Source organism: Cavia porcellus, unplaced genomic scaffold, assembly GCF_034190915.1.
Source record: "Cavia porcellus strain 051 isolate PalLab524CR breed Dunkin Hartley unplaced genomic scaffold, mCavPor4.1 scaffold_8, whole genome shotgun sequence".
Lineage (NCBI taxonomy): Eukaryota > Metazoa > Chordata > Mammalia > Rodentia > Caviidae > Cavia > Cavia porcellus.
Window position 1 is genome coordinate 78,526,400 of NW_026947491.1, and position 27,511 is coordinate 78,553,910.

A 27,511-nucleotide genomic window follows, 5' to 3' on the forward strand; every position below is an offset into this window, starting at 1 on the left:
TATATGTGGTACCTTATTTATGTTCAGGACATTTCTCTTTCTGTCCTAATGGTCTTTTACATGGCATGCATACAGCAAAAGTATTTTTTTATTAGTATTCTCAAGAATATTTTTTCTCTTATTTTACTAACATTTTAAGTTCTAAAGTTGTAAGCAGGCTCTTTTAAAACTGCATAGAGAAGAATATGAAATACCTATCAATTAAAATTTACTCCATTTACCTTGTGGTTTCTAATATGCTTTATATTTGTTGCTTTATTACATGTTTTCTTTTTACTTATTTTTCTCTCTCCATTTTACTCCTTTTGTCAGTTCGGCAGAGATTTACTTTTTCTTTGCTTGCAGCTATCTTAGAAATTTTAGCGTACATAATTAATTTTACAATATCCCAGGTTATGTCATATCTTAACCTTTCTGGCTCATTTTACGTAGCTACGCGGGCACTGTACTTAGAATGCTTCTCACATAATTTTTGTAATATTCTTTACTTTTCCCTGAATATCCTTTGGAAGTCATTATGGCAATTACAGTTAAAACAATCTTAGTTTTTATTTGTTTAAGAGGTTATATTCTTTGTACATTTTTGAAGAATGACTGGACTTTTAAAACTTGATAGTTTTTTATAGTGTCTTGATTGCCCCATTGTCATCTGGCTCTTTCTTAATTTAAGCATCAATATATTTCTTCCATTTAATCAAATTGGTCTTTCTCTCTGAGAGCTTTAAAATGACATTTTTGTACAGTGCAATTCAGAGATGAAAGATAGAGGTATGGGTTTCTTGTCTTTAATTCAAAGGATCTTGAATTTGAGTGGTGCTCATTAACAAATGGATATTTTCCAACTATTCTTTTTATCACCTGTCTCTTACTTTCTCTGTTATCTCTCTGCAGCATACAAATTGACACACTTTTACTCTATCCTGTCTTTAACTACCTTGTACTTTCACATTTTTAATTTTTTTGTTGACCATCAACGTAGGATGACTTGAGGTCTCTCTACACTGCACTGTGGATAACAGTCAAATACATCCTTCAAGACACATTCTTTTCAAAAGCTTCTCCCTTTTTATTTTTATTTTTATTTTTATTTTTGGTACCAGGAGTCAAACTCAGGACCTTGTGTTTGCCAAGCAGGCACTGTGCCACTGAGCTATATCAGTGGCCCATCAAAAGCTTCTATATTTATTTACTCAATCCTTTATTATTCCACCTGAAGCTATTTTATTTTCAATTTTAAAATTCTGTATGGTTCACTTTAACTATTTCTGGCTAACACTGATAAGTTGTTATCAATTCTTCATATTTTCAAAACATTCTTGATCCTTTTTCATGTCTGATTTTTGTCATTTGTTGTTCAATGGATGATTTCTATTTTGTTTTAGTGTTGTTTTTATTTTTTATCACAAATCCATGTTACTTGGAGCTTATCATTGGTGATTTCTTGAGGTCTGAGTTTAGAGATGAGAGATCAGAAACGGTTTCCCTTTGGTTTATGTAGGTGCCTGGGATCACTGCAACAACTTCAGAATACTGTATACTACATTTTTGACTTGTAGTTAGTTTGTTGGGACATTCTGATAATATGCATTCAAGCTCCAAATTCAATAGAAAACAAGCTAAATCTTAGAAATATTAGGAGAAGAAGATGTACATTAACACTATATCTGTTTACAAGGCAAGGTTTCTTTTTTTTTAGTTCACTTTTTGGTTCACCTTAGGGTGTCCTGGATTTGTGAAGTTTTCCATACACTCCACACTATACATGCCCTAGATCTTGTCTCTTACCCTACCACCTATAGACAATTAAAGTTCAAGCTTTATGGCTACCTTAGGGAAAACAACATTTCTAACGATTCCTTATACTTCTGGATTCTGTATATCACTCTGACCTCTTAGGAAATCCCTTTCTCTCACATCTACTTACACATAAACTGAAAAAGTTGCTTTGCTTTTTATCTTTTTGTTTGTAAAACATGATACATTTGGATGTGTCACACCAAAAAGCATTTTCCAGGATACATATTTGTTTAGTCAAATTTCATCATTTGGACAAAATGCCTGATAATTATAAATTGAAGGAGGACAATTCTATTTTGGCTCACAGTCACAGCATTTTCAGTCCACCGTTGGTTTGCTCCAAGGCAGAAATGGCATGACAGAAGGGCATAGCAGAGGAAAGGAACCCAAAGCATATCAGCCAGGAAGCAAAGAGAACAGGAAGAGAGTCACAGGGAAAGAACAGGATAAGGACAGGAATGCAGCTTTCCCTGGACTCATGAAATCATCCCCCAAGTGACCAACCACTTCCCACCCGGCCACCTCTCCCAAGGGCACATTCAGCCATGAAATCCTCAGTGCAGATTGATTAGTATGCCCCCCCATAGTCTAGTCAACATCCAAAGCCACACTTTTGAATACATGAAACTCTTGGAGGCATTTATTATAAACTGTAACATATAGTTCGCCACACTTTCAGAAATGACAACTCATAAATTTTAACCTTTAAAAATAATTATTTTTCTAGAAAGTAAAATGTATTGGGTAAAATTACTATGTACCAGGGACTAAATTATACCTAATTATCTATTATCTATCTCTTGTCATCTATTTCTCAGTTATAACAACTAACAATGTTGTGCTGGGGAGAGGAGAGTAGTATTGAAATAGCTGGGGAAAAGATCACACACCGTCTTCTAATATTACCCGTTAGTGAAAACTACAAATCTAATCTATATTTTAGGCTTATTTTGCCCCAGAGATTTAAAGACAGCATAAATATGATCCTATGACTTTCCCAAACTGCTCTTTGGTTAAAAGCAAAGGGCAAAGACACGCACTGTTTTCATAGAACAGTGCACAGAGCTAATAGATTTCACAAGACTTCCTTAATAACCACAGCATTTCCAACGGCAATAATCCCTTAAATTGTGTAGGGGCATGGAATCAAGGAATTGGAAACTATTTCATATATTTTCCATCTGAAATATTCTAAAAATGCAATTAGCTTTTCTCTCCCTGCTCCGCCTACTCCCTTTAGTGTAATGGCAAATCTGTGATGAAAGGCCAGGCACCTATGATAGCTAGTGCAATTTTCTTGGTCAGTCTACAGTCCACATAATAAACGAAACCCAAAAAAATTCAGGTTAAGATAGTAAGTGTAACAGAGCTGACATATACACATGAAAATTGGATAGAAATTTTTTTCACTCTACATATACAGGATATATCAAGATCACATCACATATTTGCAGAACCCAGGACAAGGAAATATGTGAAGAATGTGAAAGCACTTATCTAAATATTTAAGTTTTACGTCAAGATAAAAAATGTACCTATATAATAATATAGAGAGTTCTAGTAGTTCCACAGTTTTACCCTAGAAACTACAAATGTCAATATGATGGTAATGCTTAATCATGTCAATTTGATTGGCATGGGAGTCACCACTGTATTGATACAACACTTCGGCACATCTGGGTGGGTCATGAAAGCATGACCTGGGATATATATCTGCTCCATCACCTCTTGCATTGTAGTATACTCCCCTGTTCTGCTATCCAACTGCCATGAGCTAAGGAGTTTTGTTATTCTATGCCTTTCCAGCATAACATTCCTGTCCTGGAGCCTGTTGATAATGGACTTAGAACTCTGAAACTGTGAGTCAAATTCAACTTCTGTACCTTTAATGGATGAGTGTGAAGTATTTTGTGTGACAGATGAGAAAAATGACTAGTGCAGAAATTTGGCATCAAGTATGGGGCCAGTGTTATACCTGGCTGTGTGGTTTAAAAGCATTTGGAATTGCCTAGTGGAGATGTTTAGAAGAGCTTGGAGATATGACCAGATAAAGTCCTATAATGCTATAAGTAGAGTCTGGTGGGTATTTCTGGTTAGAACTCAGAGGAATAGAATGTTAACAGAAATGAAAACATTAAAAGCTCAGGAAGTTTCAGTTAGTAAAGAGGACTTCATTGGCGCATGAAGTAAAGGTCTTACATGTTATACTCCAGCAAAAAAAAAAAAAATATGTATGGCCCATATTCTAAATCTCTGTGAGAGGGTGAGTTTATGGGCTATGGGCTAAAGGCTATGAACTAAATTAATCTGGCAGAGGAAATTTCAATACAGTCCAACAGTAAGAGTGTAGCATGAGTACTGTTATTGTCAGACAAATTTACAGTGAGAATCAGGGGCAAAAAGCAAAACAGAAAAAATTAGAAAATTTAAATTTTGGCTGAGAATTTGGTCAAAATTTGGGACTAAAGAAAGTGTAGTTACTAAAGAAATTAGAGCCATTAAGAAGAGGACAAATATATTTGGCAGGATCAAAAGGAAGATTCCTTGAGGATATCTCAGGAATTAGCAAAACTCTACCCTTCACGGGATTAAAGTTTCAGAAGTATAAATCTTTCATTTGAGAAAAGATCTCCCGGGCCCCTGCTCCAGAAAGGCCACCTAGAGAATTGGTTCCTCACACTCATGTCACTGTTACCAGCCATCCAGGCACTCAGAGTCTTCTTTTACCATGGTCCAACAGGGACTGGCTGCTTCTGCTGTGGGAAGCAGAACTTGGTGTCACTTAGGTGATGCTGGTTTTGTCAGCAGAAAAAAACACAAGCATTAAACGATCAGACAATCTTCCACCTAGATTTCAAAGGAAGAGCTAGTAGGTAGTATGTGGAGCCCATAACAGGAAGCACATGAAGCTTTGGGAATGAAGTCAAAGGTTCACTGAAGACCTCAGTGATGTGAGGAAAACCACAGACTATAATCAAAGCCACAGCCAGCCCATGATGTACTAAAACCTTGAAATCATGAGCCAGGTTCAACCTCTCCTTTAAATTATTGGTCTTAGGTATTCTAACCCATCAAAAAGACCCCATGTGGACTGCAACCAGCAAAACCATAGAGGCAGCCCTGCCAAAATGATTTACATCATTTTCCCCAAATGCCAGATATAATAATTCGGGAATTAATGTTTGCCCTGCTAGATTTTGGTCTTACTTTAGTCTTTTCTCCTATTCCCATATTTTACACTTTTGAAATGGTAATGTCTACCCTATGCCATTCCACTGAGTGTTACGTAAATCACTTGAGTCTTACAGCTATGGTTCACAGCTAAGAATATGTTGGTGTCTCAGAACACATTGGGGCTTTTGAAAAAGGCTGGAGCTGTTGAAACTTTGGGGAAAGGTTTATAGTGTCTTTGGTTATATGCAAAACAGCTGCTTCATGTTAGGCAGACTTATAATGTTGGGTTTATTTGAGGGATTCAATAGGTTCAAATAATAGTTTGGGTGTCAAACTGACAAAGAATGGGATATGATACTTAAGATTGATTGTGTCAATTTGATTGGTTTGGGAACCATCCTTGGGATTGGTTGTATCACTGGATGTATCTGAGTAGGTCATAGAAGCATGACCTTGGATACAACTAAAACCACTTGTCCTTTCCTCTCTAGAATTGTCCCCTGCTCTGCTTTCCTGCCACCATCAACCAAGCAGCTTTGATCTACCATGCCCCTCCACCATGACTTTCAAATTTGGAACCGACCTACGATTAATTAAAACTCCTGAAATCATGAGCCAAGTTGAACAACTCCTCCTTTAAATTTTGTATCTCAGGTATTGTATCTCAACAATAAGAAAAATAATGCACAGGAAAAGTCCAAGATTCCTGTTAAAATGCCTCTTGTCACTTTTCCCATTCCTTGCTGTGCCCCAAGCTCAGCAGAGTCCCAACATTTTTGTATTGACGTACAGCATATGTTCTCCATCTCTATCGACATCTCCCCCAGGACAAGTCTGTCAAATCACGTTTCATGATAATTTTCCTGAGTTCCCAGTCTAGCAGCTGTACTCTATGATTCAAAGAATGAAATCTCTGAGGTAAACATTAGATGACTGAAGAACTATTAAGCACTTATTGCATTTCAGGTGGAAGTCATATAAAGACATTGCGCCTGCCTGAGAAACAATCGTAGCTTTATGAGAGAAGAAATAAACTAAACACGATGCATATTTAGCAGCATAATGAAATGCAGGTGCATGTCCAAGTAAAAAAATTCACTCTAAAACTAGTTTTCTCAGAGACACTTCCTGGGAAGCAAATGAACACAATTTCTCTGCTCTGAAACAAAGGAAAATTACTTCCCCAAACTTAATAATTCAGCCTTCATACCGAAGTAGTGCCTGTGTGTAGGCAGACCACCACCTCTTTTAGTGCTATAAATTAGCATTACAGCTCAATAAAGGATGCCAACAGCAAGAAAATACTTAAGAAATCTCCTAATCACTTATGTCACGCTAGTTTATAAGTGTGGTATTTGGGAGACGTGCATTCTCTTTAGTCTCATTTTATTTACTCTATATCCCCCACAAGGTACACATGCTTTAAGTGCCTAAATCACTTGTTTGCATCGCTCATTGTATTAGAAGCTTCCAGACTGAAACATTATATTTGTCTCTAGTACCTAGCAGAGGGCTCGACATGAGAATGTGCTCTTTTAACATCTGCTGAATAAATTTGTTAGGTTTACACAATATGAGCCCCAAAATGTTTTCTTTAGGAGAGCAGTAAAATTTTGTGATGTAACTTTAAAAGTTTTATTTTCGTAGCTCTGAGATTGACATCTCCAGCCCAGAGTGGTCCAAGGTGTTTTGTAGTAAACAAGGCTATAACAAAAGGATTAAAGTCAGACTCTTACCAAGCTAGTGAAGTGGTTTGGCCTGTAGCCATGGGTCTGACAGTATCATGCTGCCTTTGCTTACAAGCTACAAGACCACTTAGTAAGATTAAGAGACACAAAGTTTTAATTTTTAGCTTATAGATTGTGGACCGGGACTTAATTATACAGTGACATTGTTAATGAACTTTAATTTGCCCCACAATTTTGGGGAAGATAGCTGTGCTTGTGTTTATGTGGGGAAGGTGACCATGGTCATGTTTATCACCTGATACAGAGTTTGACAATGGAAGCAAAATTTTGCTAACTGAAATATTTGCTGAACTGAAATATTGTATTTTATTTAGTATAGTGCCTGTTACATAGTTAACAATGATCATTTTTATTATGCATCTGGGAGAATTGTGGTAGGCAGCAAAATGGCTCCTCAAACATGTCTACATCCTGATCACTGGAAACTATAAATATGTGATTAGTTGTAGGCGACGAGAAATAAGTGTTGGTTACCTGATCTTAAAATATCCTGTGTCGTGCAGGTAAATCCAGTGTGAGGTTAATTCTGTGTGTCAACTTGGCTGGGCCACAACGCCTGGAGATTTAAACATAATCCAGGCTTTTCCTATGGTAGAAGTTACATTTAAACTTATAAACTCTGAATAAATCAGATTGCACTCCATAATGCAGGTTGGCTTCATCCAATAAGCAAATTTGAAGAGACTAAAGGATCCCCCTGGCAAAAGGGAAATTTCCACCAAATTACCTTCATGCTCTACCTGTACTATTGGCTCTTCTTAGAGTTTTCCAGTAGTTCACTTGTGAATCAAATAGCATGTCTTTTCTTATTCTTTAGCTTGCTGCTCTACCTCATGACATCTTGGACTCATCAAGCATCCACAATCATATAAGCCAATTGTTTAAAACACACACACACACACACACACACACTCACACACACATCTTACTGGTTCTGTTTCTCTGATATTGATTAATACAGTTTTTAGAACCAAAAGTGGTTTAAAGCATGCATTTTCTGAACTGGTCCTAGGGTTTCTAGGTTTGGTTCCATATTCTGGTTGAAAACACTAATGACTGTTTCCAGCAGCAAAGAAAATACTGATAATTTGTGGCATAATGTGGCATTAGAGATATATTTGAAATTTCACCATTAGGTACTAGTAATCAAGTACTTACAAGATGCCAGACTCTGGGTGACCATACACAATGTCATTAAATATTTCTGTCAAATTAACAAGTATGCCATAAATCAGGGAGGGGAAAGTGGAAAAAAATAACCTTGTGGATTCAAATCCCTAACTCAAATACACCATAAACTACCTGAAAGTATGTCTTCCCTAAAAATGTACCCTCATGTTCAGTAACCACAAATGTGAAATTTCCAGGAACCAAACCTAGAATCTCAAATTGAATCCTCAGGCTAGCACTGTTAATGCTACTATTAAGAAAGGAATGTGATTCTAAAAGTTGAACTGGAAACACCCTGACAATTCTGGAAACATTGAGCCTCTAAATTTTGATGTATCTTCATCAGCAGACATAGCTGCTCCAACCCAAATGAAATCAGATCTCCATGCCTATGTGAAATTAACTTTGACAGTCACAGATTCACCTTCAGTATTAACTCCACTATTAAGGTTTAGGTCAAGAATGTTCCCCAAAATGTCATGTGTTTAGAGAGGCAGCTTTTAGAAAGCGATCAAATTACAGGGATGAAATATTTACCAGGTAACTGAACCAACGATGGGTTCATAGGTCAAAGTTGGAAAAGGGGTGAATAATACATGTCCAACTCCTCCCTGTTCTTAGTAATTCCTGGTGCCTATAAAGTGAGCTAGCCTTCCTCCACCATGCCCTTCCACAATTCTGTTTCTGCCTTAAAACCAGCTGAACACAGACTGAAACCTCAAAACTGTGAGCCAAATTAAACCACTCTTCCTTTTGTGTCAGATGGTTTGCCCAAGTAACAAAACAGTTACCTGATATAGAAAATTGGTACTCAAGAAGTGGGGTCATCATCATGACTGTACCTGAACTTGTGGTTTACAAGTCTTTGGAACTGGTTTGTGGGAAGAGTTTGGAAAGCTGTGCAGATATGTGCTAAAGAAGCCTTAGAATGGCGTAAACAAAACTTGATGGGTTATTTTAGTTTTAGCTCAGAAGACCAGGATGATGATAAGAAAGCAAACAATAAAGGCCAGGCTCAGAATTTTTTAGTTGAAATTGGCAGGTAGGGTAGAGATCATGTATGTAATACTTTGACATAAACCTGGTCTTCATTTTGTCCATATCCTGAGACTTTGCAGAATACATAAATGAAGGACTGTGGACTGATTAGTCTATTTATTCAGTTAAAGGGTTAAAAGGACTGTAGAGATGGTTTAAAGATGGACCAAATTGCTTCCTACTGCATGCAATCCAGAAATACTAGACCTACTTCATTTCTTAAAAAGGGATTTAAAGTCAGAAGTATTTAAATTTCAGAGTCAATTTGTCTTTAAGACTTACTCAGGGGCCAGAGATTTAGTTCAATGGCATAAGTACCTGCCTGGCAAGTGTAAGGTCCTGAGTTCGATCCCTGGTATTAAAAAAAAAAGACTTACTCTAGAATTGCCCAGAAAACTTCTTGAAATTTCTTTGTTAGTTCCTAGTGCCTACTCCTTCAGAATGTGATCTTCTCTGGACACTGTCTTTACAGAAGTAACCAAGTTAAAATGAGGTCATCAGGATAGGACGTGGTTCAAAGACTTCTTTTTAAAAGAGAAAATTGAACACAGAGACGCATAGAAGAAAGGTGAGTTAAGGGGACAGGAGGAGAAGATGGTCATCTGAGAACCAAGAAAAGAGACCTAGAACACCTTCTTTCACATCCCTAAAAAATGAAACAGCCCTGCTGGCACCTTAATTACATACTTCTAGTTATTAGCACTATGGTATAGCAACATTTGAATTGTTTAAGAAACTCACTAAGGGGCATTTTGTTATAACAGCTCCAATAAACAAATAATATACTAAGCATCTAGTAAATGCTATTTTTATCATCATTTTATCACTGCTGTTTTCAAAAAGAGCACAATGAGGAAAAAAACTATATCAAATGTTTTTAGACATACTAGCAAAGAAACTACCCTCCACTAACATCCTGAAAATTAAGTTCAGAAGCTCTGTTCATTTGCTCAAAAGTCAGCAAACACAGATGGTTGCTGGCTTATTAAATTTTGGTGGTCTACTTTATTAACTCCTATCTTTTCTTATTTTGGCCATTGAAATTTTCCTCTGTGGATAATGCTTTAACCCCATTTAAGCCAATTGCCTTTTTTCCAATCACAAGTACCAAAACAATGTGGTTAATGTCTTTGTCTACTCATTCCTTTGGATAAAATAAATTTCCACTTATTCAGGAGCATGTGTACAATCATGCAGACTTTTCTTTAGAGTTTTCTCCTTCCTCATGATTCTTTAGCTTTGAGCATACAATAAAGCCACATGCTACGAACTTGTACTTCAAGCAAGATAGTTTTAATTGCCTTCATAGAAACTTTCATCTTCACTAGTTGAAGTTTTAGAAGCACATAAATCTGCTGTTAAGTGGAATTACACGATTTCTTCTACTGTCTTCCATCTAGGTAGCTTTTCACCTCCACTGTTTTCTTACATACCTCTCAGACTATCTCCCCAAGATGTTTGCTGGCATAGGCTCCATTTCTACCACTCTGATGTAAAAACAAAATGACTACACCTTGATGTTACTGAAAGTGAGGAGATGGAGTAACATTAAAAGCTAGACATGCCAGGCACAGGGCTACAAGCCTGTAGGGTTCCGTTTGGACAATTTAATGAGACCCTGCTTCGAAATAAATTAAAAACTTTCAAAAAGAAAGGAGATGTGACAAAGTAATCCTGAGTTCAATCCCCAGCACAGAAAATAAAAAGCCATACAGTGGGGTTCATTATTCCACACATTGGAACTGCATTCTATGAAAATATATTTTAAAATAAAATATTTCTGAGAATACTCATCCCCCACAAATACTGACATAAAACTACCTGCCATAGTGTTTCGTGCACATATAAATAAAAGACATCACCAAAATCATGGTGAAGTTCTAAGTTTTAGTTAATTAAGAAGTATAAACGCTACAAACTTAGAAAAATAATCACTTGAAAAAATCTCCATGTTAATTTCGTACTTGTTTTTTCACTTTGAGGGACAAGGTTTGTTTCAGTCATCCTGCAGATGTTTAATTTTGACTGAAATTTTAAAAACTAAAAAAAATTATTAGTCAAAATGTGCAATTTAAACAAGTGTAAAAGAAATAAAAATAAACTTTAAGTGAGTTCTGTGTTGCAGTTTATAGTTCATTTCTAGAGTTATTAAAGCCTTAAAATTTCACTAAGGCTTTTAGGACATGATGTTATTAATTCACATTTTTACAAAAAAAGCTGCTATTTTATCAATTATGATCATATAATTTTTGTTTTCAGACCGGAAAAATTATTTTTCTCATTTTTGAATGTTGTGCATCTCAGCAGATAGATTTTGTAGTTGCCAATTATAAAACATTGTTCAGTAACCTCCCTGCATAATAAACCAACTCTCTCTCTCTCCAACAAATAAAAAGATTAGTCTATTGAAATTCGTCTGATGTGCTCATCATCAAACTGCAACCCTGGGACTTCACTGAATTTGTTTATATTGTGTGTTATCATTCCTGAGGGTCCACCTGAAAATCTAGCTAAAGAAAGAAAATGTGTTTCTTCCAGAATGAATATTGCAAAACAGACATCAAAAACACAGTTTTACTTCTCAATCTGTATAATCTACTTGGTTTATGATTAAAGAATGATTTTAATTGTCAAAGTTTTAAATTTTATTAAATGTTTGTGGTAATGCATTGAATGAATTCCAGACTTACATAAGTACACAGGCAGCTGTTTGTAATTTGCATTTTTATCAGTTTTGAAAGAGCACAATGTACCTCCTGCATCTTATTTTCAGAATTTGCATTTTATCATCTTTGCTATCCAGTATACAGTATGGAATACTTGAATATCTCATTCTTTGAATTTTCATTTTTGATTGTAAATCAGATGATGGCTGGCACTTTTCTCTTTTCTCACTTTTCTCTTCTCTCAACCTCCAAGTTTATTTGCTCCCATTTCTTCTTGGCTCTAATAATAATAAAAAAAAAACATTTCATTTTCCTTTATAGCCTTTTGGATGGCATCAATAGGTCATATTTCTTTTGCTAGTTACTTATCATAAATCTAAGGCAAAACGAAAGCCATGTTCACTGGTTTTATTCATAAATTTTCAAAAGATCATTCAAATTTCATCTCTTTCTTACTGTATTTCAATGGAGGGGTGGAAAGGAATGGAAATAATTCTATATATGGGTCTGGAACTGTGGGACAGCCACAGTAAAAATTCCATCATGCAGGGCAGACACCTCTCCATCCTCTCCTCTCCCCGCCCTCCTCTTCTCTCTTTCCTCTGTCTCTCTCTCTCTTCCTCTTCCTCTCTCTCTTTCTTGTCTCTCTCCCTTCTCCTCTCTGTCTCACCTCCTCTCTCTCTCTCCCCTTGTTCTCTCTTCCCCTCTTCTTCTCTCCTCTCTCTCTGTCTCTCTCTCTTTCTTTCTCTCTCTCTGGCAATGAGAATAACTTCCCAAGTCACCTTTAGAAACTCAATACTTTCCTCTCTTTGGCATCATTCTCATAACATCCAACAACGTTTTCCCGAAAGGATTCTTTTGCCCACTTATACATCCATGGCCTCAGTTGCCAGAGTCTTAGGAGAATGTAGAGATTCTAGTGGCACTTTGTACTTTCTCCCCTTTTTCTAGCATTCAGTCTGTCCGCTGGGAAATGCTGGCATTCATACTCTGTGCTCTAGTTGGAATACGTGAAGGAAGAAATGCAAACTAACCTTGTCTTCATTTTCCAGGTGACAACAACTGAAAGGGGTGAGTTTGAGAGCTACTTATTTCCCAATCAAAAACAAACATCATGAAATAGTTTATATAATTTTGTAAACGTATTATAGTGCTTATGTAATTTATTGACTATAAGTCAACATTATTACTGATATAGAAAATGTTTCTGGTCCTCTGCATATAAATTCAGTGCAATCCAGTTATTTCTTAGCCACTTTACGTTCATATTTGCGTCATAGTTAAAGATTTTTTTCTCAGGGTTTTCTCCCTGCTTGGATTGGCACGGGGGAAATGTTGCTGCTGTGTGATAGATAGGCAAAGAATATTATTTCAACCGATTTCACACCTAGGTTTTGAATGGTAGCCCATACAAGTCAGTATAAAGTTCCCCAAACTTTAATGTGCATCCTGACCACCTGGGGATGTTAAGGTGAAGGTTTTCATATAACTGCTCTGACAGAGATTCTACATTTCTAACAAGCTCCCAGGTGAGATCATTACTGTGGGTCCTGAATCCATTAACAAGGGTGTAGTCAGTGGATTCTGGCTTCCTTGCGTCATGTTTCTCTGACAGATGTAATCTGTTGAGATTACAACTAAGAAACACACACACATTCACATACTCCAATAGACTTTGAAAACAACAACACCTCTCTGCCTCTCATCTCTCCCGTCTCAGTCAGAAGGTTTTATATAGAATCACTGGTCCTCTCTCCTACGAACTCCCTCCTGCTTGAGATTCATCAGAATGCATGATGTCTCCCACCATGCAACCTCGTGGCCCTTGGAAATTTTAAGAAGCTGTCTTTGGCCCTCAAAAATGACACATGCCTTCCCCCTGGCCCACATGACACTGAGAAATTATCTCCAACGTTTTTCTTCCTAGATGGCATTGGGAAATGTAGAGATTCTATGGCACACAGAGGCAGTGCTGGTTTCACCTTCCTCAAATGCTTCTATGATTCATTTTCAATTATCTGGGATGGAAGGAGAGACTGCTACTGAAGAAGAGGAGCAGTCACCAAGACAAGGGTAGGGATGGAGCGCATTCTTCAGTATTCCCGAGCATCGCCCTGCTCAGAAGGCGATCATAAAGGAAAAAGCTATAGTTCAACAATTTGTTTCATCTAAAAATTTTCAGCAACTTTTAACTTCTTTCTCTCACCCTAAATTAAGTGAAGTTACATGGAAAAAGCCATACAAAGTTTGAAAGTATAGTCAATTTGAGTAGCAGAGAAATTATCTTTAAGTGACTTTTAACTTGGAGTTTTAAACTAGCTGTTGTTGGAGATACTTAAGGTATTATAAAGCACACATCGGAGTGTGTCGGGCTGGAGCATTACAGGCTGATCTTGGATGCTACGTATGGTCCCTGGTGCTCTTCCCCTGTTTGCTAACTTTCTTTGTTCCACTACACCTGCCTTGGAGCCACCCGAACATGAACTGCATCCTCTGAAACCATGAGCCAAAAACCCCTTCCCTCCTTTAAATTGTTGGTGTCAACCATTTTGTCCAGCAAAACAAACTGACTAACACACAGTAGAATAATGATTCAAGAAGAAATGAAAGAAAAAGGAAACCAGCTGTCTCCAAGTATATTAATATGTACATGGGTCTGGATGCTAAAGCATAGCTACAGCCAAAATGATTTTAAGAAGTTCATGCTGGCTGTTTGTTTGGAAAAGGGAACTCAGTCTAGATGACTAGTCTTGATGTGTTCTTGTTCCTTCTGGGAAGTTCTGGTATAAGAGCTCATAGATTTCACACTATTCTGAAAGTTCTAGGTTACTTATCTAGCTAAGAGCTCCATATATGCAAGTTTTTCCAAAGGGGTCATTGGAGAAGTAACTGAAATTATTTTATCTTATCTAATTTTCTAGACTTACTGAGCCAGCCCAAAACGAGCTGAGAGAAGACCTAAAGGCTGTTTCAGTAACAAGAACAAACTGAAATAAAGACCGCCTGAAACCTCAGCTCTGAAGAGGGTGCAGGATCCTATAGCATCCCAGAGCACAAAGTACAAAGAGAGGAGGAGTACAGTCATGTGACAGCTCCTGGCCAATCAATTCATCCTGATGCTCTGTCAGCCTGTGCCAACCCATGGCTGTCTAACACATACTATAATATTCTAATATTTCATTTATGTCAAAATATAGTTTTATATATTTGCCCTATAGTACAGCAAAAATCTCATCTTAACATATTATGTAATTGATGCAACTATACATCAATTATAAGGAAATAATTGTATGAACAGGTTTTCTGGCAATGCATAAACATAGAAAGAGAAAAAATAAAAGGAAACTTGCTAGTAAACAAAACAACTGGTAAGCTCTAAATGATTGAATATATATTTTAATGTTTTCTAAAATATGTTCCTTGAGCTTAAAAAGTTATGCATTTTTATAAGTGCATGATACATTAAAATCACTAGTAAATATTTACCTGGATATATCTTTTCAGTTTTTGAATATGTTTTTGAAAAAGGAATTCTTTTTCTCCAGGCGGATCCATTATATGATGTTGACACGTATTTGTCTGAGAAAAAAAGAAGACTGCTTTTAAATATTTCAAAACTTTCAAATCATACTCCAAAAGCAAAGTTGTAAACACCTCAGCAGAAAATCTATTCTCTAAATATTTAATTTAGCTAAAGAAAAACGATCAAGAGGTACAAGTGAGTTTAAAATCCTTTAAATGATCAATGAACATGGTTACAGATTTTTTAATTCCTCAAATAAGGATCTCTCTCATGAGGTTAAACTAGAGAACAGAATGATATCTAGATGAAATAACATATTTCACACTATTGATTTACACAATTTAATATACAGTTTTACTAATGACTGGAGGGAGCCACATGAGCCAACAGTGCAAGTCCTGTTTCCTTCTAATTGCAATAACATCCATAATCACAGTGGGCACTCTGCAAAAGTGAATTTACAGTCCCAGAAAGACAAAGTATGTATACACTGACCCAGTCCTTAAAGGTCTACATTCTCTCTAATATTTCTCTATTTCAACCATTATGTAACGACTTGTATTTTCAAGTGTGGGTCAAAGCATGGTTTATAGCAATACGGAGAATGTGCTGTTATTTGCACGGATGATGCAAAAGTAGCATAGATATAATTGCTGGCATTTTCACACAGATCTAGGCACTAGCAACAGACCGCTCCAGCACTCACGTTCTTTGCATCTATCTAATTGTACCAAAATAGAAATAACAACAAATTTAGCAATAGTTAATAGTAAAACTGGAACTAAAAGCCAGTATCACCTAAGAAACAGAAAAATAATTTAAATAAATATGGTTTCCATTTAAGTTGTTAAAGACCCTAAGAAGGACATAGTGACAGTGGAAAGATACAAACGTGAAATTATACAGCAGTGGACGGCACTTTGCTGAGAGAAAGGGAATCCAGCTTTAGGAGAGCAAAATTCATCTGAGTGGGAATAAAAAGAGAGTTGGCTCCCTTCTTCCTTGTGGCCTCCTGCCTGCCCTTCGCATTGACTTCACCTGCTACATGATGAAATGATTTAGGAACAATTTGCGTATGGGGCAAGAGATGAGGGCTGTCGAAAATACTGCAGTTAAAACCTAAACTAAGCCTTTCAGAAAGTAATCATCGAGGACTAAAGAAAAACCAAAGTCCCGCTGGACAGTGATGACTGAAAGAGGAAATGCCAGTCGTTGAAACACAATCCTTCCTGGCAAAATAAAACTATCCAGAGGGAGCAAAGTGCAATGCTCTGAGTCAAACTCTAGGGAGAAGGATTTCAAGTCATCTGCACCCGACAGGAGCTTCCTTCCAGGTTCTTTAATCTAGTTCAGAAGATTTTACCGCGCTTGGCGGGGCTCAGGAAAAGCAAGCAGGATGGAGAGAAGATCAGCCAGCGCATCGGGCACCCAGGGCTGCCCCGCACCGGCCAGAGGGAGCTCCCCAGGGAGGCGCCCCACCTGGACAGACGTTGATTTTGGGGTCCTTGTGAACGTCGGCTTTATGGCAGGACCCATTGGCAGGTCTGCTGCAGGGCGGTGCACTCAGCGGGACGGTCCTGACGGCCTCTCTTCGGACATGGAGATAGGATGCGTTCTCGGCGTTTCTGTTTTTATTATGATGATGGTAATTCATCTTATTTTTTGGATTTGGGGTTTGTACTGTTATAAAACAAAGAAAGGGTGGGGAGAGTGAGATGTAGTACAACAAGCCGGTTTCACATCAATAGATGATACATCGTGCCGTAAGGACGTGATAGCCCAGTGAAACACAATGTGAGTTAAAAGAGGTAAATTAGACTTAGAGGAATGGGTTTGCATAAAGTAACCTTTATGCTACAGGATAGTCATTTTTTTCAGTAGAAAATATATGATAGTTAAACCAGGCATGGTAGCACATGCCTGTAATCCTAGCACTCAGGAAGCTGATGCAGGAGGATTGTCACAACTTGAGGCCAACTTGGACTACACAGTGAGTTCAAGACCAGCCTGAAGGACATAGCAAGATTTTGCTTTAAAAAAAAAAATAGAAGGGAGATATTATGATATTTAATCTCTTCAAATTACCATTCAAAATGAAAACACATGGAAACTTTACCTCTCCTCATTCCAGAGCCAGAAAAGTTCTTTGGTTCATCATAAATCCATTTTCTTTTTTTCACACCTTTAAAATGAGGCTTCTTCACTGGCTGGACATCATTCACTTAAAGGAGATACAATTTTTTACAGTTTTTAAGAGGTGCTTTCATTTAAAAATTACTAGGTGACAATTACACATCTGTACATTCACAGGTTAAGCAAGAGAAAAAAATGTACCACTCCAATACATTTTAAACAAAGAACTATTCATTGTTAAGTGTCAGAATGATCTATCTTGAAAACATACTGATAAAACTTGCAGTAAGTTGCTCTTCTAAAAAGAATGCTTTCGCCCAAAGGAATCTGTGAAATTCTATTGATAGAACATAAAATCATATCCCAAATATAATTAAAGATGTCATTATAGTGTATTTCAAAGTGATTTCATAATTACTATTTTCAACATAAATTATTTTGTACTACTCACTAAGTTGAACTAATTTACTAACATACCTTAATGAATTTTAGTGACCTTCTTAATGTCTTAATAAGTTGAGTATACAATTAGTTTGGAGAAGTAAAACTGAATAATCAGAATTTGTAAGGGTTGACATCATAAACTCATAAATATTTTTAGTTTTTACTTGTATATTTTATATCAAAATTTCTATATGCATTCTCAGTGTTCCAAGAATTTCTATGGTATGCTTTCCCAGAGACTCTTAAAACAATATAGTATAATGGACACTCACAAATAGCTACTGCACAAAGAAAATGAAAATCAAATGCACTGCGCAGACTGAACTAGCTCTCCATACTGGGCTAATAAATCTGTCTTAATCTTAGCTCAGAACCTCAGCTGAAGCTTTAAGCCCTGCATAAAGCTCTGATTCATTGTCTCCTTGCTTAAATAACAAACTCATCTCTTCTCCCAAGCTCCCAAGGAGTAGGGAAACAATTCTTTAACAAGCACACTAACGCAAGCTTCTGTGGAATCACACTGGTGCCATTTCAGTACCTAGCTGAAAACTAAGAATATTATAACTCCATAAATAAAATAAGGAACAGAAGGAAGGTGTGAAGGAATACAGAAGATTCAAAAGTCTTAACTTATCAGTTAAAGTAGCTAGGTCAAAGTACTGAATGTCAAAACTCCACGTCAACAAAATAATACAAAATGTAACTGGAAAAAGTCACAAATGTATTCTACTGTGAGTGAAATTTAAAATGCTACACTAGTGAATCTTCCAAGATGATATACCATTAGTTTTAATATATAAATTAAACTCGTGGATATGATTTATTAGAACTACATCACAGTTCATTGTCAAAAGAGTACCGTGTCCTTCATCCTTAGTTCTGAATAATATTCAAGCCATCCCTTTTATTTCTTCTTTAAAAATTATATTTTAAATAAACAAAACAAATCCATGACATGATAAATATATCCAAGGCCTAAAAGTGATAGAGCTAAGTCTCACTTGAAGAGGTGTCCTCTCTGGACTTCATACTGATATTCTCGGTAGCATTTAATACATGAGTGGTAGGTAATAGTCGGGTAGGTAAGGAATGCTTTGGATGAGGACTGTCCTTGTTATCTTTTAAGGCAAATTAAGAAAATAAAATGTCAATATTCATGAAGAAGCATTTCAGTTGGAATTTTACTTTTTGAACATTACATAATCCAGTACACCTCTTCAATATATATCTGCCTATTTTAGAAAACGTCATTAAAATTTCTTATATGTCGTGTTTGCTTTATACATCACTGATAAAACTTTAAAGTGCAACGACCAGTCATTATCTTTAATAGATAAAAGACATCCTTACATCAATTTTTTAAAATATCTTCTTGCAAAAGAATTAAGTTATGAATGTTATATCGAGAGGGCCCTTTTAAAGTGAGTTTCCCCAAAACTTTAACTGTAACCGTTTTGATTTGCTGTAAGCTTTGGAGTAGGCCTATTCAATAAGCTTTCCACAACAGTGAAGGTCTTTTACAATTGCTGTATAATATGATAGCTACATGTCACTAATCAGTACATGATTTAGTGCAGCTGAAAACTGAATTTTTAATTTTAATTAACTCAAATATAAACTGTCATACAGAGCTAGTAGCCGTAGTATTAATATAGTATTTATGAGTTCCTTGATGTGTTGGACAAAACTTTTGTATCTCTGAGTAAGAAACAGCACTTGATATATAATTTTCAATGAAAAAAACTTTAATTTGATCACAAATGCCTTTTTATATCCTCGGGAATATTTAATGGTGAGGGAAAAAATAAACCAGAAAACTAGCTTACATTTTCTTAGAAAGACCTGTACTTTTAGTCTGAGATTGAGAAAGTTACCAACAGAGATGTACTCGCTGGGGAATCCAGGCACAATAGGGCAGAGTAAAACTATAAAGAAAATATTTTATCATATGTTTGGTTATTCACAGACTATCAGTATCATGATCATACAGAGAGGAAGTCATCACATGATTAATAATCTTCACAGTGTTCCCAAACAATGCTTTCTAAAAAAATTCAGTGGTTCTAAATTGGAAAAAGAAAAATGAAAATGACTTGTTATTAGGTGGTAATAACAAGTCATTACCACCTAAGAGAACCAATAGCTTTAAAGTTAACAATGGCTCTAGACATAATGTAATCCAACAGGCTGATTTTTCAGATTAAGAAAGTGAGGAGGAAAATATGAATGTCCTGTAACCAAACAATCAGGAACAAAGCCAGGACCAGAAGCTTCAGGCTTCTGAATCTTTTCCAGTGTACTGTTTGATTTATTACCTTCCCTCTTATTCTGGCTTCTATAGCAAGCAAGCTCTGTGCTTGATTTAGCTATCCAAAATTACAAATGGGTAAATGATGTGATCGAGTCATTACCTTTGGTATTTGGGCATTTTGACATGATGATCCCTTTTTCTTCAGTTATACCTTTGTTTTCATCTATTTCAAGAAATACAATCCTTTGTGGAACAGAGCAGTCACCTCCTATGACAAAACCTTAAGGTCAGTGGCAACAACAGCAGAAGTACATCAACATCCTCTACCATGTCCTGCTTGTCAGCTTTTGTCTAAATACTTCTCAGTGATACCATCCTTATCTCTACATGTCAGAAATTCATAGGTTAATACATGCACATTCATATATAAGGGGTGAGCAAGATATATAGTGAACATTTAAATTTTTAACAGAACTTACAGTAAAGAATGCCATTACTCCCCCTCAAAGCACTCGCCCACACTCTGAACACATGTGACCCAAGGGCCTTTCGTGTCTTTACAAGGTAATTAAAAGTATAGAGAATATTGCTGCTGAGCACTGTCCACAAGGAAGGCAGATTCCTAAGCACATGCCATGTGTCCCTGTCCACCTTGTTCACTCAATCTGGTGCTGTACAAATTCTAGATCTTCCCCCAAATCAAGTGACCATAAAAGGATTATTTTGAGTTGATTCAGGACAACAGGGCAGCCAGGAAATGTAACTATAGATGTTCACAAGAAAGGATTTCCAGTAGCAAGCATGATGTCATGAGCATGTCTGAAGCAAAGGGGAGTGCTTTGAGGGAAATTAGTGGTAATAAAATTTTTATGATTTAAATTTTCACTGTATGTTCAATCATATCATATATATGTATTTGAATACCGTATACATACATCTAGAAAATTATAAGAATTCATATATTCATATTTACATTAACTTATAACAGTTTTAGATTCACTTTTAGAAAGACTCAAAGTAAATGTAATTTATCTTCCAAATAAAATTTCCAGATCTACGAAAGCAGATTTCATGTTTCTTAAGGGTTGCTTTTTTCAGACTAACTATCCATAACTGCTTTAAATACTACTTATGCACAGAATTTTCAGAAACTTCGCTTATACCAACCTGAGCTTTCTTAATAGATATGTTTGTTTCAAATGACCTTTTAAAATAACACCAAAAGGTGCACTAACTTGTGAATAAATCAGAACATAAAAATTAATATTTATGTAGCATTTTTCTATGTGCCAGATCCTCCGCTGAGTACTTTAAGAGACTCAGCACATTTGATTATCTTCTTACGCTATCCCTAATAATTCAGTTTGCATTAACCTTACTTATTTGGTAGTGAAAACTACTAATTAATTGTTCCAAAATAAAATATCTCAAAAAGCACATCCCCTTCCCATAAATTATAGATCGTGTCAGATTCTCTTGATCTGAAGAAAAGACATCACTGTCTGTACAGAAAGGTGAGAATTTATGTTTACCACTATTTGTTCACCTCGATATATCTGGCGTATTGTTCCTGCATATTAGCTTCTGGTTTCTATAAATTTTACAAACATGTTTCCATTCACCCACTTATTAAGTACATTTAAATATACGATTATTTATTCTTCAAACATTGATTCAATGCACAACATGTGCTGGGCCTTCTACCATAGAAATTTATCTATAAGAATTCATTATATTTGATTCCTGGCTAATGAAACATACATGAAACCAACTATCAAAAATTCAAAAAGCCTTGCTTTCTGCTATAATCAAATAATGTGTTTTCTTCTATTACTAAATGGCTCATTTCTAGCCAAAAACAAGTAAAAAAAACCCTTAAAGTGATTGGAAAACCATGCATAGGACTGTGATGTTTGAGAGCACATCAGTCAATTCCACACCCACATCCACTCTGGCTTTTTTCCATCAGTGAGTTAAACTTCACATTCAACACAACTTTTCCATAAAATCATGTCTAATCCACCTGGCAAAGAAATGCATCCCAAGTTGAAAGTGACCAGCCAACCAAAATAAAGAGCCCGAAATTTGGGCCTAAGTTTGGGCTTGAACTGGAGGGTTAAATCTGAAAGAAGAAATAATGAACAAGTTTCCCTAAAATATACATAAGGTCTAAGTTGATGCCTGATTTCACACTTCTGTGCACAATATGGGACATCTGGAAATCAGTTAAAAGAGAATCCAGGATGCAAAACACTAATCAGAGATTTCTGTACCTGCATACTGCTTGGAAGGTAAAATTTAGAGTTAAGGCACCCCCTGGTAAAAAAAAATAAATCTTGGCACATACCCAGCCTTTTGGTTGAAAACCCAGAAAGGTAATGTTTCAGGAGTAAGGGCCTTGTTTTCAGAATAAAGACTATATTTCAAGAGAAACAGCAAGTAATGTATGATCTACTACAGCATTCCTACTAAAGCTTAAAAACCAACCTTTGATTAAACCAAGATAGCCTTCTGAAATTCTAGTTGCCTACCAAAAGAAAAGTTTCCCCATAGAAAAAACAACTTCATTTGTGCATTGGAAGATTTTTCATCCACAATGTCCAACATATAATGAAAAATATATAATTAAAACAGAACAATTGATTTAAAAATGGGAAATGGGCCAGGGCTGTAGCTCAGTGGCATAAGTACCTTCCTGGTAAGTGCTAGGACCTAAGTTACATTCCTGGTACAAAAAAGGAAAACTAAAAAAAGGTCCATGTATTTGCCAATAAGAAGTCAGACAAATAACATGACTGATATCAAAATAAAGTACCAATACATAATTTAAGGTAGAAATACACAAAAAGCGTCAAATACAATTAATAATTTAATACATGGAGTCAAAGGCAGAAACAAGGAGAATTAGCAGGATAGCAGCTTGGAGGAATTAGTAAGAAAAAGATAATTTTAAGTATACTGAATACCTAAAAACAGAACTCAAGGAAATAGGAAATCAAAATGGCCAATAAGCTAATGAAGATGTGTTCAACATTATTATCAGTAAAATACAAATTGAAGTTACAGTAAGATACCACGAGCCATTCAGTAGAAAGCCTAAAATTAGGACAGAAAATACTAAAGACTGTCAAAGACACAGCAAGCTTATTCCAAAGAAGGAAGCAAACCTGTACTAAAATATACACAATATTCACGAACTAGAAACAACGTCCATCAAACCTCAAACTCCCGATGATTTATGGTTTTGCATAAACCTATGCGACATAGTAAAGAAACACTTAAGTTACTGGACCCACACATTACTAGTTGAGGTCCAACAATGTGAAAGGTTCAACAGTTCTGCCCCAATTTTCCTGCAGAGATGACCAGCGTATGGCAACAGTGAGGCAGTGAGGCACAGGGCAAAAGCTCCCGCTCTGAAGCCACAGGAAAGCGTTGGATGCCCAGCTCTGATCTGTTAGTCCAACAGCCTCAGAAGTCATATAATTCATCTGTACCTTGTTTTCCTTTATAAAATAAAATAAACTCCACCAAGATGAGCAATTCCTATGATTTAAGGTTTTAGTTTATGAGAAGAGATGTATGTGTGTGTGCGTGTGTGTGTGCGTGTGTGTGTGTGTGTGTGTGTGTGTGCATGTACTTGTGTGTACAAATTTGCCTTGGGAAAAATGGTTCAGTATTTGTTAAAGTAGACTCGTATCAACTATATAGAATATAGTTACTGGGAGTAAGAATCCTGTCTGTCGGTCTGTCTGTCTCTGTCGTAAATTAACCCACCTCCATTTTCAAAAGCAGCAATGTCAGTCCTTGGTTTCCCATCCAATGATATTTTTGTTTCACTTTGCCTTTCAGTGAGGCTAAATTTTGTTGTAATTGTAAGTCCATCTCCTAGAAATTAGGAGGAAAAGAAATAAAGGTCACCCTAGGAATCATTAAAAGCTTCATCAAGAACATAATGAAAGCAGCTAGCTTAAAAATAAATAAAAAATGTCCATAGTAACCTGATAAACAATATATCAAAACATTAATTTTAAGCAAACTTTTACCATTATCAGCAAAGCAAGCAAGTGTATTGTCCTGTTTAGGTTATAATCAAATGCAACTTGAAAAAATTAAGTAATCTAAAACTATTTGTATATATTACATAGCTTTATTTTTCATGTAGTGAATTTTACACTATTTCTGGTTCTTATCTATTTACCATGAACAATAAAGTTAAAAGTATTAGATTCACTATTAATTACAAAATTCTAATTATATCATGATAATTACATTGTTCTGCCAATTTTCCTTATACATCTCTAAATAACTTTTCCTAAAATATATTGTCAAAAATAGAAAAAATTATATGTGAACATAATGTAATATATGGTAGTGGCTTGAATCTACACAAGTAAAAAGAAGGATTTTGTTTTGTTTTGCGATAAAGGACATTAACAGCATAATTGATAAAATATAGGGGAGGAACTGTAAATAATTTATCAGAGTAATTTCCTAATTTTGATATGTATACAATAGGAATGTTAGAGGAAAGGAGCATCATACTCTCGCATGCTCAAACAGTTCAGAAAGTAGTAACAGCAACAAGCATATTTAGAGAATGAAAATTCAAATGATAAAATGCTAACATTTGGGAGCCTAGGTGAGGGATGTCAGGGATTGACTGAAACTACAAATAAGCTTTTGAAACCATAATACAAAGCAATATAAATGGCTGGCTGGCTAAGCTTTCGTGTTTAGCGTTTGCTGGTAACTTCTGTTGTTTGTCCCTTGTCTGAATAGTGTGGCCTTGCCTCTGCTCCACCGTGAAGTTAGCACCCAGGTGGTCAGACAGTGCTCACATTCCGAAGGTCTGTTGCTGCCACCCAGAATGCCCTTTTCATCTTGCCTAAAAGGTAAATTGTTTACCAGAATCAGCAAAATCCAGCGTGCCAAGAAAATGCACCTTGTAAGAAAGACAGAGCCCTGAAATTGCCTAGTATGCAGAAGACACTCAGTTGTTCAGTCAGCAAATCCACCTTTGTTCTACTATTAATGTTATTCAGTGCTCTCCCATTTGCCCTTTTGGGCTACATTATCTTTTATGTTTAGAAATAAAACTCTTGACCTATTTCACATAAACATCTATTTCATAAATAAATAAAGTGACAAAACCAAATTATGTACAGAATTATTGGATGGGGTGTATAGTGCCACCATAGGTTTATGAAGTCTATTTGTTCCCTAGCTCCTAGAAGAACACATCTTTACATTAATAGCAGATTTTCACAGGAAATTTGAAACACTGCCTTCTTTCTTTTAAATCCAATGTATTATTTATCACTTAATACTGCTCTAGAGTACACTGTACTAAATAATTCACAGCATATCACATCAAGTGTCTCTTCTACACCACTTCAGATAATGCATTTTCATTTTTTACCTTCTTGCAATTCGCTGCCATTTTCCAAAGGCTTTTCTAGCTCTTTTTCTACTGCAGGAGCTGTGCTTTTTGATGATGAAGTATCTGCAGGAGTATGAAATCTATAGTATTCGCCTATATGTCCCATAAGGAAAGAATGGTTAGTATATATCGCATGAAGTATACGTCACATCAATTATTAGAAAATTTGCAAGTGTTTGAGTTCTTACCAGATTTATAGCACATCTCCTTTATTACTCTTTTCTCTTCAATCTCTTCAGGAGTCTTTGTCCACAAACTAGAAGCATCTATAGGACATATTTTTTTTAAATTATATTGTCCCAAATCGAAATAATCTGAAAATTTGTAAATCAGAAAGAAACAAGTCCCAAAGAGTTTTTATGAATAGATGATTCATTTTTAATTATTTAAAATCAAAACATTTATAATGAGTATGTGTTTCTAATTGTTATCATGTTAAGTATTAGAATCAGTTAAAAGAAAAAGTGACTATATGAAATGAATCCTATAATGATAAATTGGAGGCACAGACTTGCATCCTGAGGGAGCCTGTGGAGCAGGACACCAAAAAGAGAAATGTGGAACTACATTAGATTGAAAATACTAACAAATACTTTTGTGTTTTCCCAAGCACAGGAACTTTATGGATCTTTGCCATATAGAAAACATACTCTAGGGCCAAGAAAGTGACAGTTTATTCTTTCTGCATATCTACCTTGTATGTGTACACATCACTACCATGATGTCATCATGCAGGAGGAGAAGGACAAACTAAAAGGCAGGAAGCCTGGGTCCTACCCCTGTTAGTACTCCTGGAAGGGTTACCAGCGATAATGTAGACAAGCATGGATTATATATTAGAAATTACTTTACAAACTTTTATAAATCTAATGGTTAAGTGTATGACAAATACATTATTAATAAATGCATAAACATGCACGGATATCACTGTGCTTTATGACTGTTGTTAAATATAAATAAGAGCTTATTAATACATCTACGAGCATTGTGCATATTTAAACCTGAGTTCTGCCTCCCAGCCATCATATAAATTTAGTTTTTCAATCCAAATGATCATCAGCATATACTGATTGCATTTATTCAATAAAAATAAAATTATTTTCTCATGAAAATATGTCATATATCACAAACCACTAACATGTAAATATATGTAAAATAATGTTCATTGTAATCTCAGAAAATGTTTAATAACCTTTTTGTTCCTCTTCGTCCTCCTCTTCGTCCTCAAAGTTCGTTTTTAAAACTAAAGGATGGTGAATGGGTCGTGATATATTCTCCTGAGGTTTCAAAGGCTCCTGACTCTGGCTCGGAGATGGAATTCCTTCCTGACTGTCTTTCTGCAAAGTGGTATCTACAGCAAAAATACAGCATTTCAGTGTATTCATTGAGTATATTTAATGACATGTCATTTCCCTACTAATTAGTCACATATTTTGTTAAAATGTATCTCTTATTTCTGGAAAGAGTTTTGAATCAACTTATAATGAATATCAAAATGTTACCTACAATTCAGGAAAAATATCTACTTTATAGATTTTAAACATTGTAATTGCAGCTTGGTATCTCACAAATTTTGGATACAGGAGATCCCTACCTGTGATAGTTCAACTTTATGATGATATAGAGGCAATACACTGCTTCAGTTCATGAACGCTTTTGCTTGTAAATGATTTAGGTCACAAACAAAAGTGTTTGACAAAGTGCTCTAAAGGATATAACTGCATGTATGCTTAAGTGTATAGGATTGATAGCCATATTACTAAGTTTTTGTTGGATAGTTCAGAACTGTTCAGAACTGTTTGCAGTCTCGCTGTTTGAATGTCCATTTTGTATGCTTCACTTTTGTAACTTGAACAACTGTTTGTAAGAGGACAATATGTAATTATGAACTAGTGATTTCTTACTGTTTTTTTGAAATTATGTATTATTTCTACCTTTTCTGTTTTTTTTTTTCTTTAAATAAAAAAAGTGTTTAACAAAATCGTGGTTTTGTTTGCACACTGAGGTGACAAACACGATCACATAAACGTAACACATAACATAACATGGCCATCTTTTCCAAAACTGGGACAAAGTAAGTTCGTGAATCAAGGCAGCACAATATAGACATTCAGTAAAAACCAT

General features: G+C 35.8%; 1 protein-coding gene across 3 annotated transcripts in view; it reads right to left on the reverse strand.

Moving 5' to 3' along the window:
• Nucleotides 1-11,591: 11,591 nt before the first annotated feature.
• Nucleotides 11,592-27,511, reverse strand: part of CUNH12orf50 (chromosome unknown C12orf50 homolog) — a 32,311-nt gene continuing 16,391 nt past the window's right edge. For 2 of the 3 annotated variants that reach the window (XM_063255273.1, XM_063255274.1), the window contains 10 exons: nucleotides 26,580-26,738; nucleotides 25,576-25,701; nucleotides 25,367-25,480; nucleotides 23,722-23,832; nucleotides 20,105-20,212; nucleotides 18,695-18,811; nucleotides 17,233-17,337; nucleotides 16,596-16,796; nucleotides 15,080-15,172; nucleotides 11,592-11,873 (listed from right to left, as the gene is read on the reverse strand). In XM_063255273.1, the coding sequence (XP_063111343.1) occupies nucleotides 11,848-11,873; nucleotides 15,080-15,172; nucleotides 16,596-16,796; nucleotides 17,233-17,337; nucleotides 18,695-18,811; nucleotides 20,105-20,212; nucleotides 23,722-23,832; nucleotides 25,367-25,480; nucleotides 25,576-25,701; nucleotides 26,580-26,738 (1,160 nt within the window). In that variant the 3' untranslated portion in view covers nucleotides 11,592-11,847. The remainder of the gene's footprint in view (nucleotides 11,874-15,079; nucleotides 15,173-16,595; nucleotides 16,797-17,232; nucleotides 17,338-18,694; nucleotides 18,812-20,104; nucleotides 20,213-23,721; nucleotides 23,833-25,366; nucleotides 25,481-25,575; nucleotides 25,702-26,579; nucleotides 26,739-27,511) is intronic. The other variant, XM_063255275.1, reaches the window with a different exon arrangement.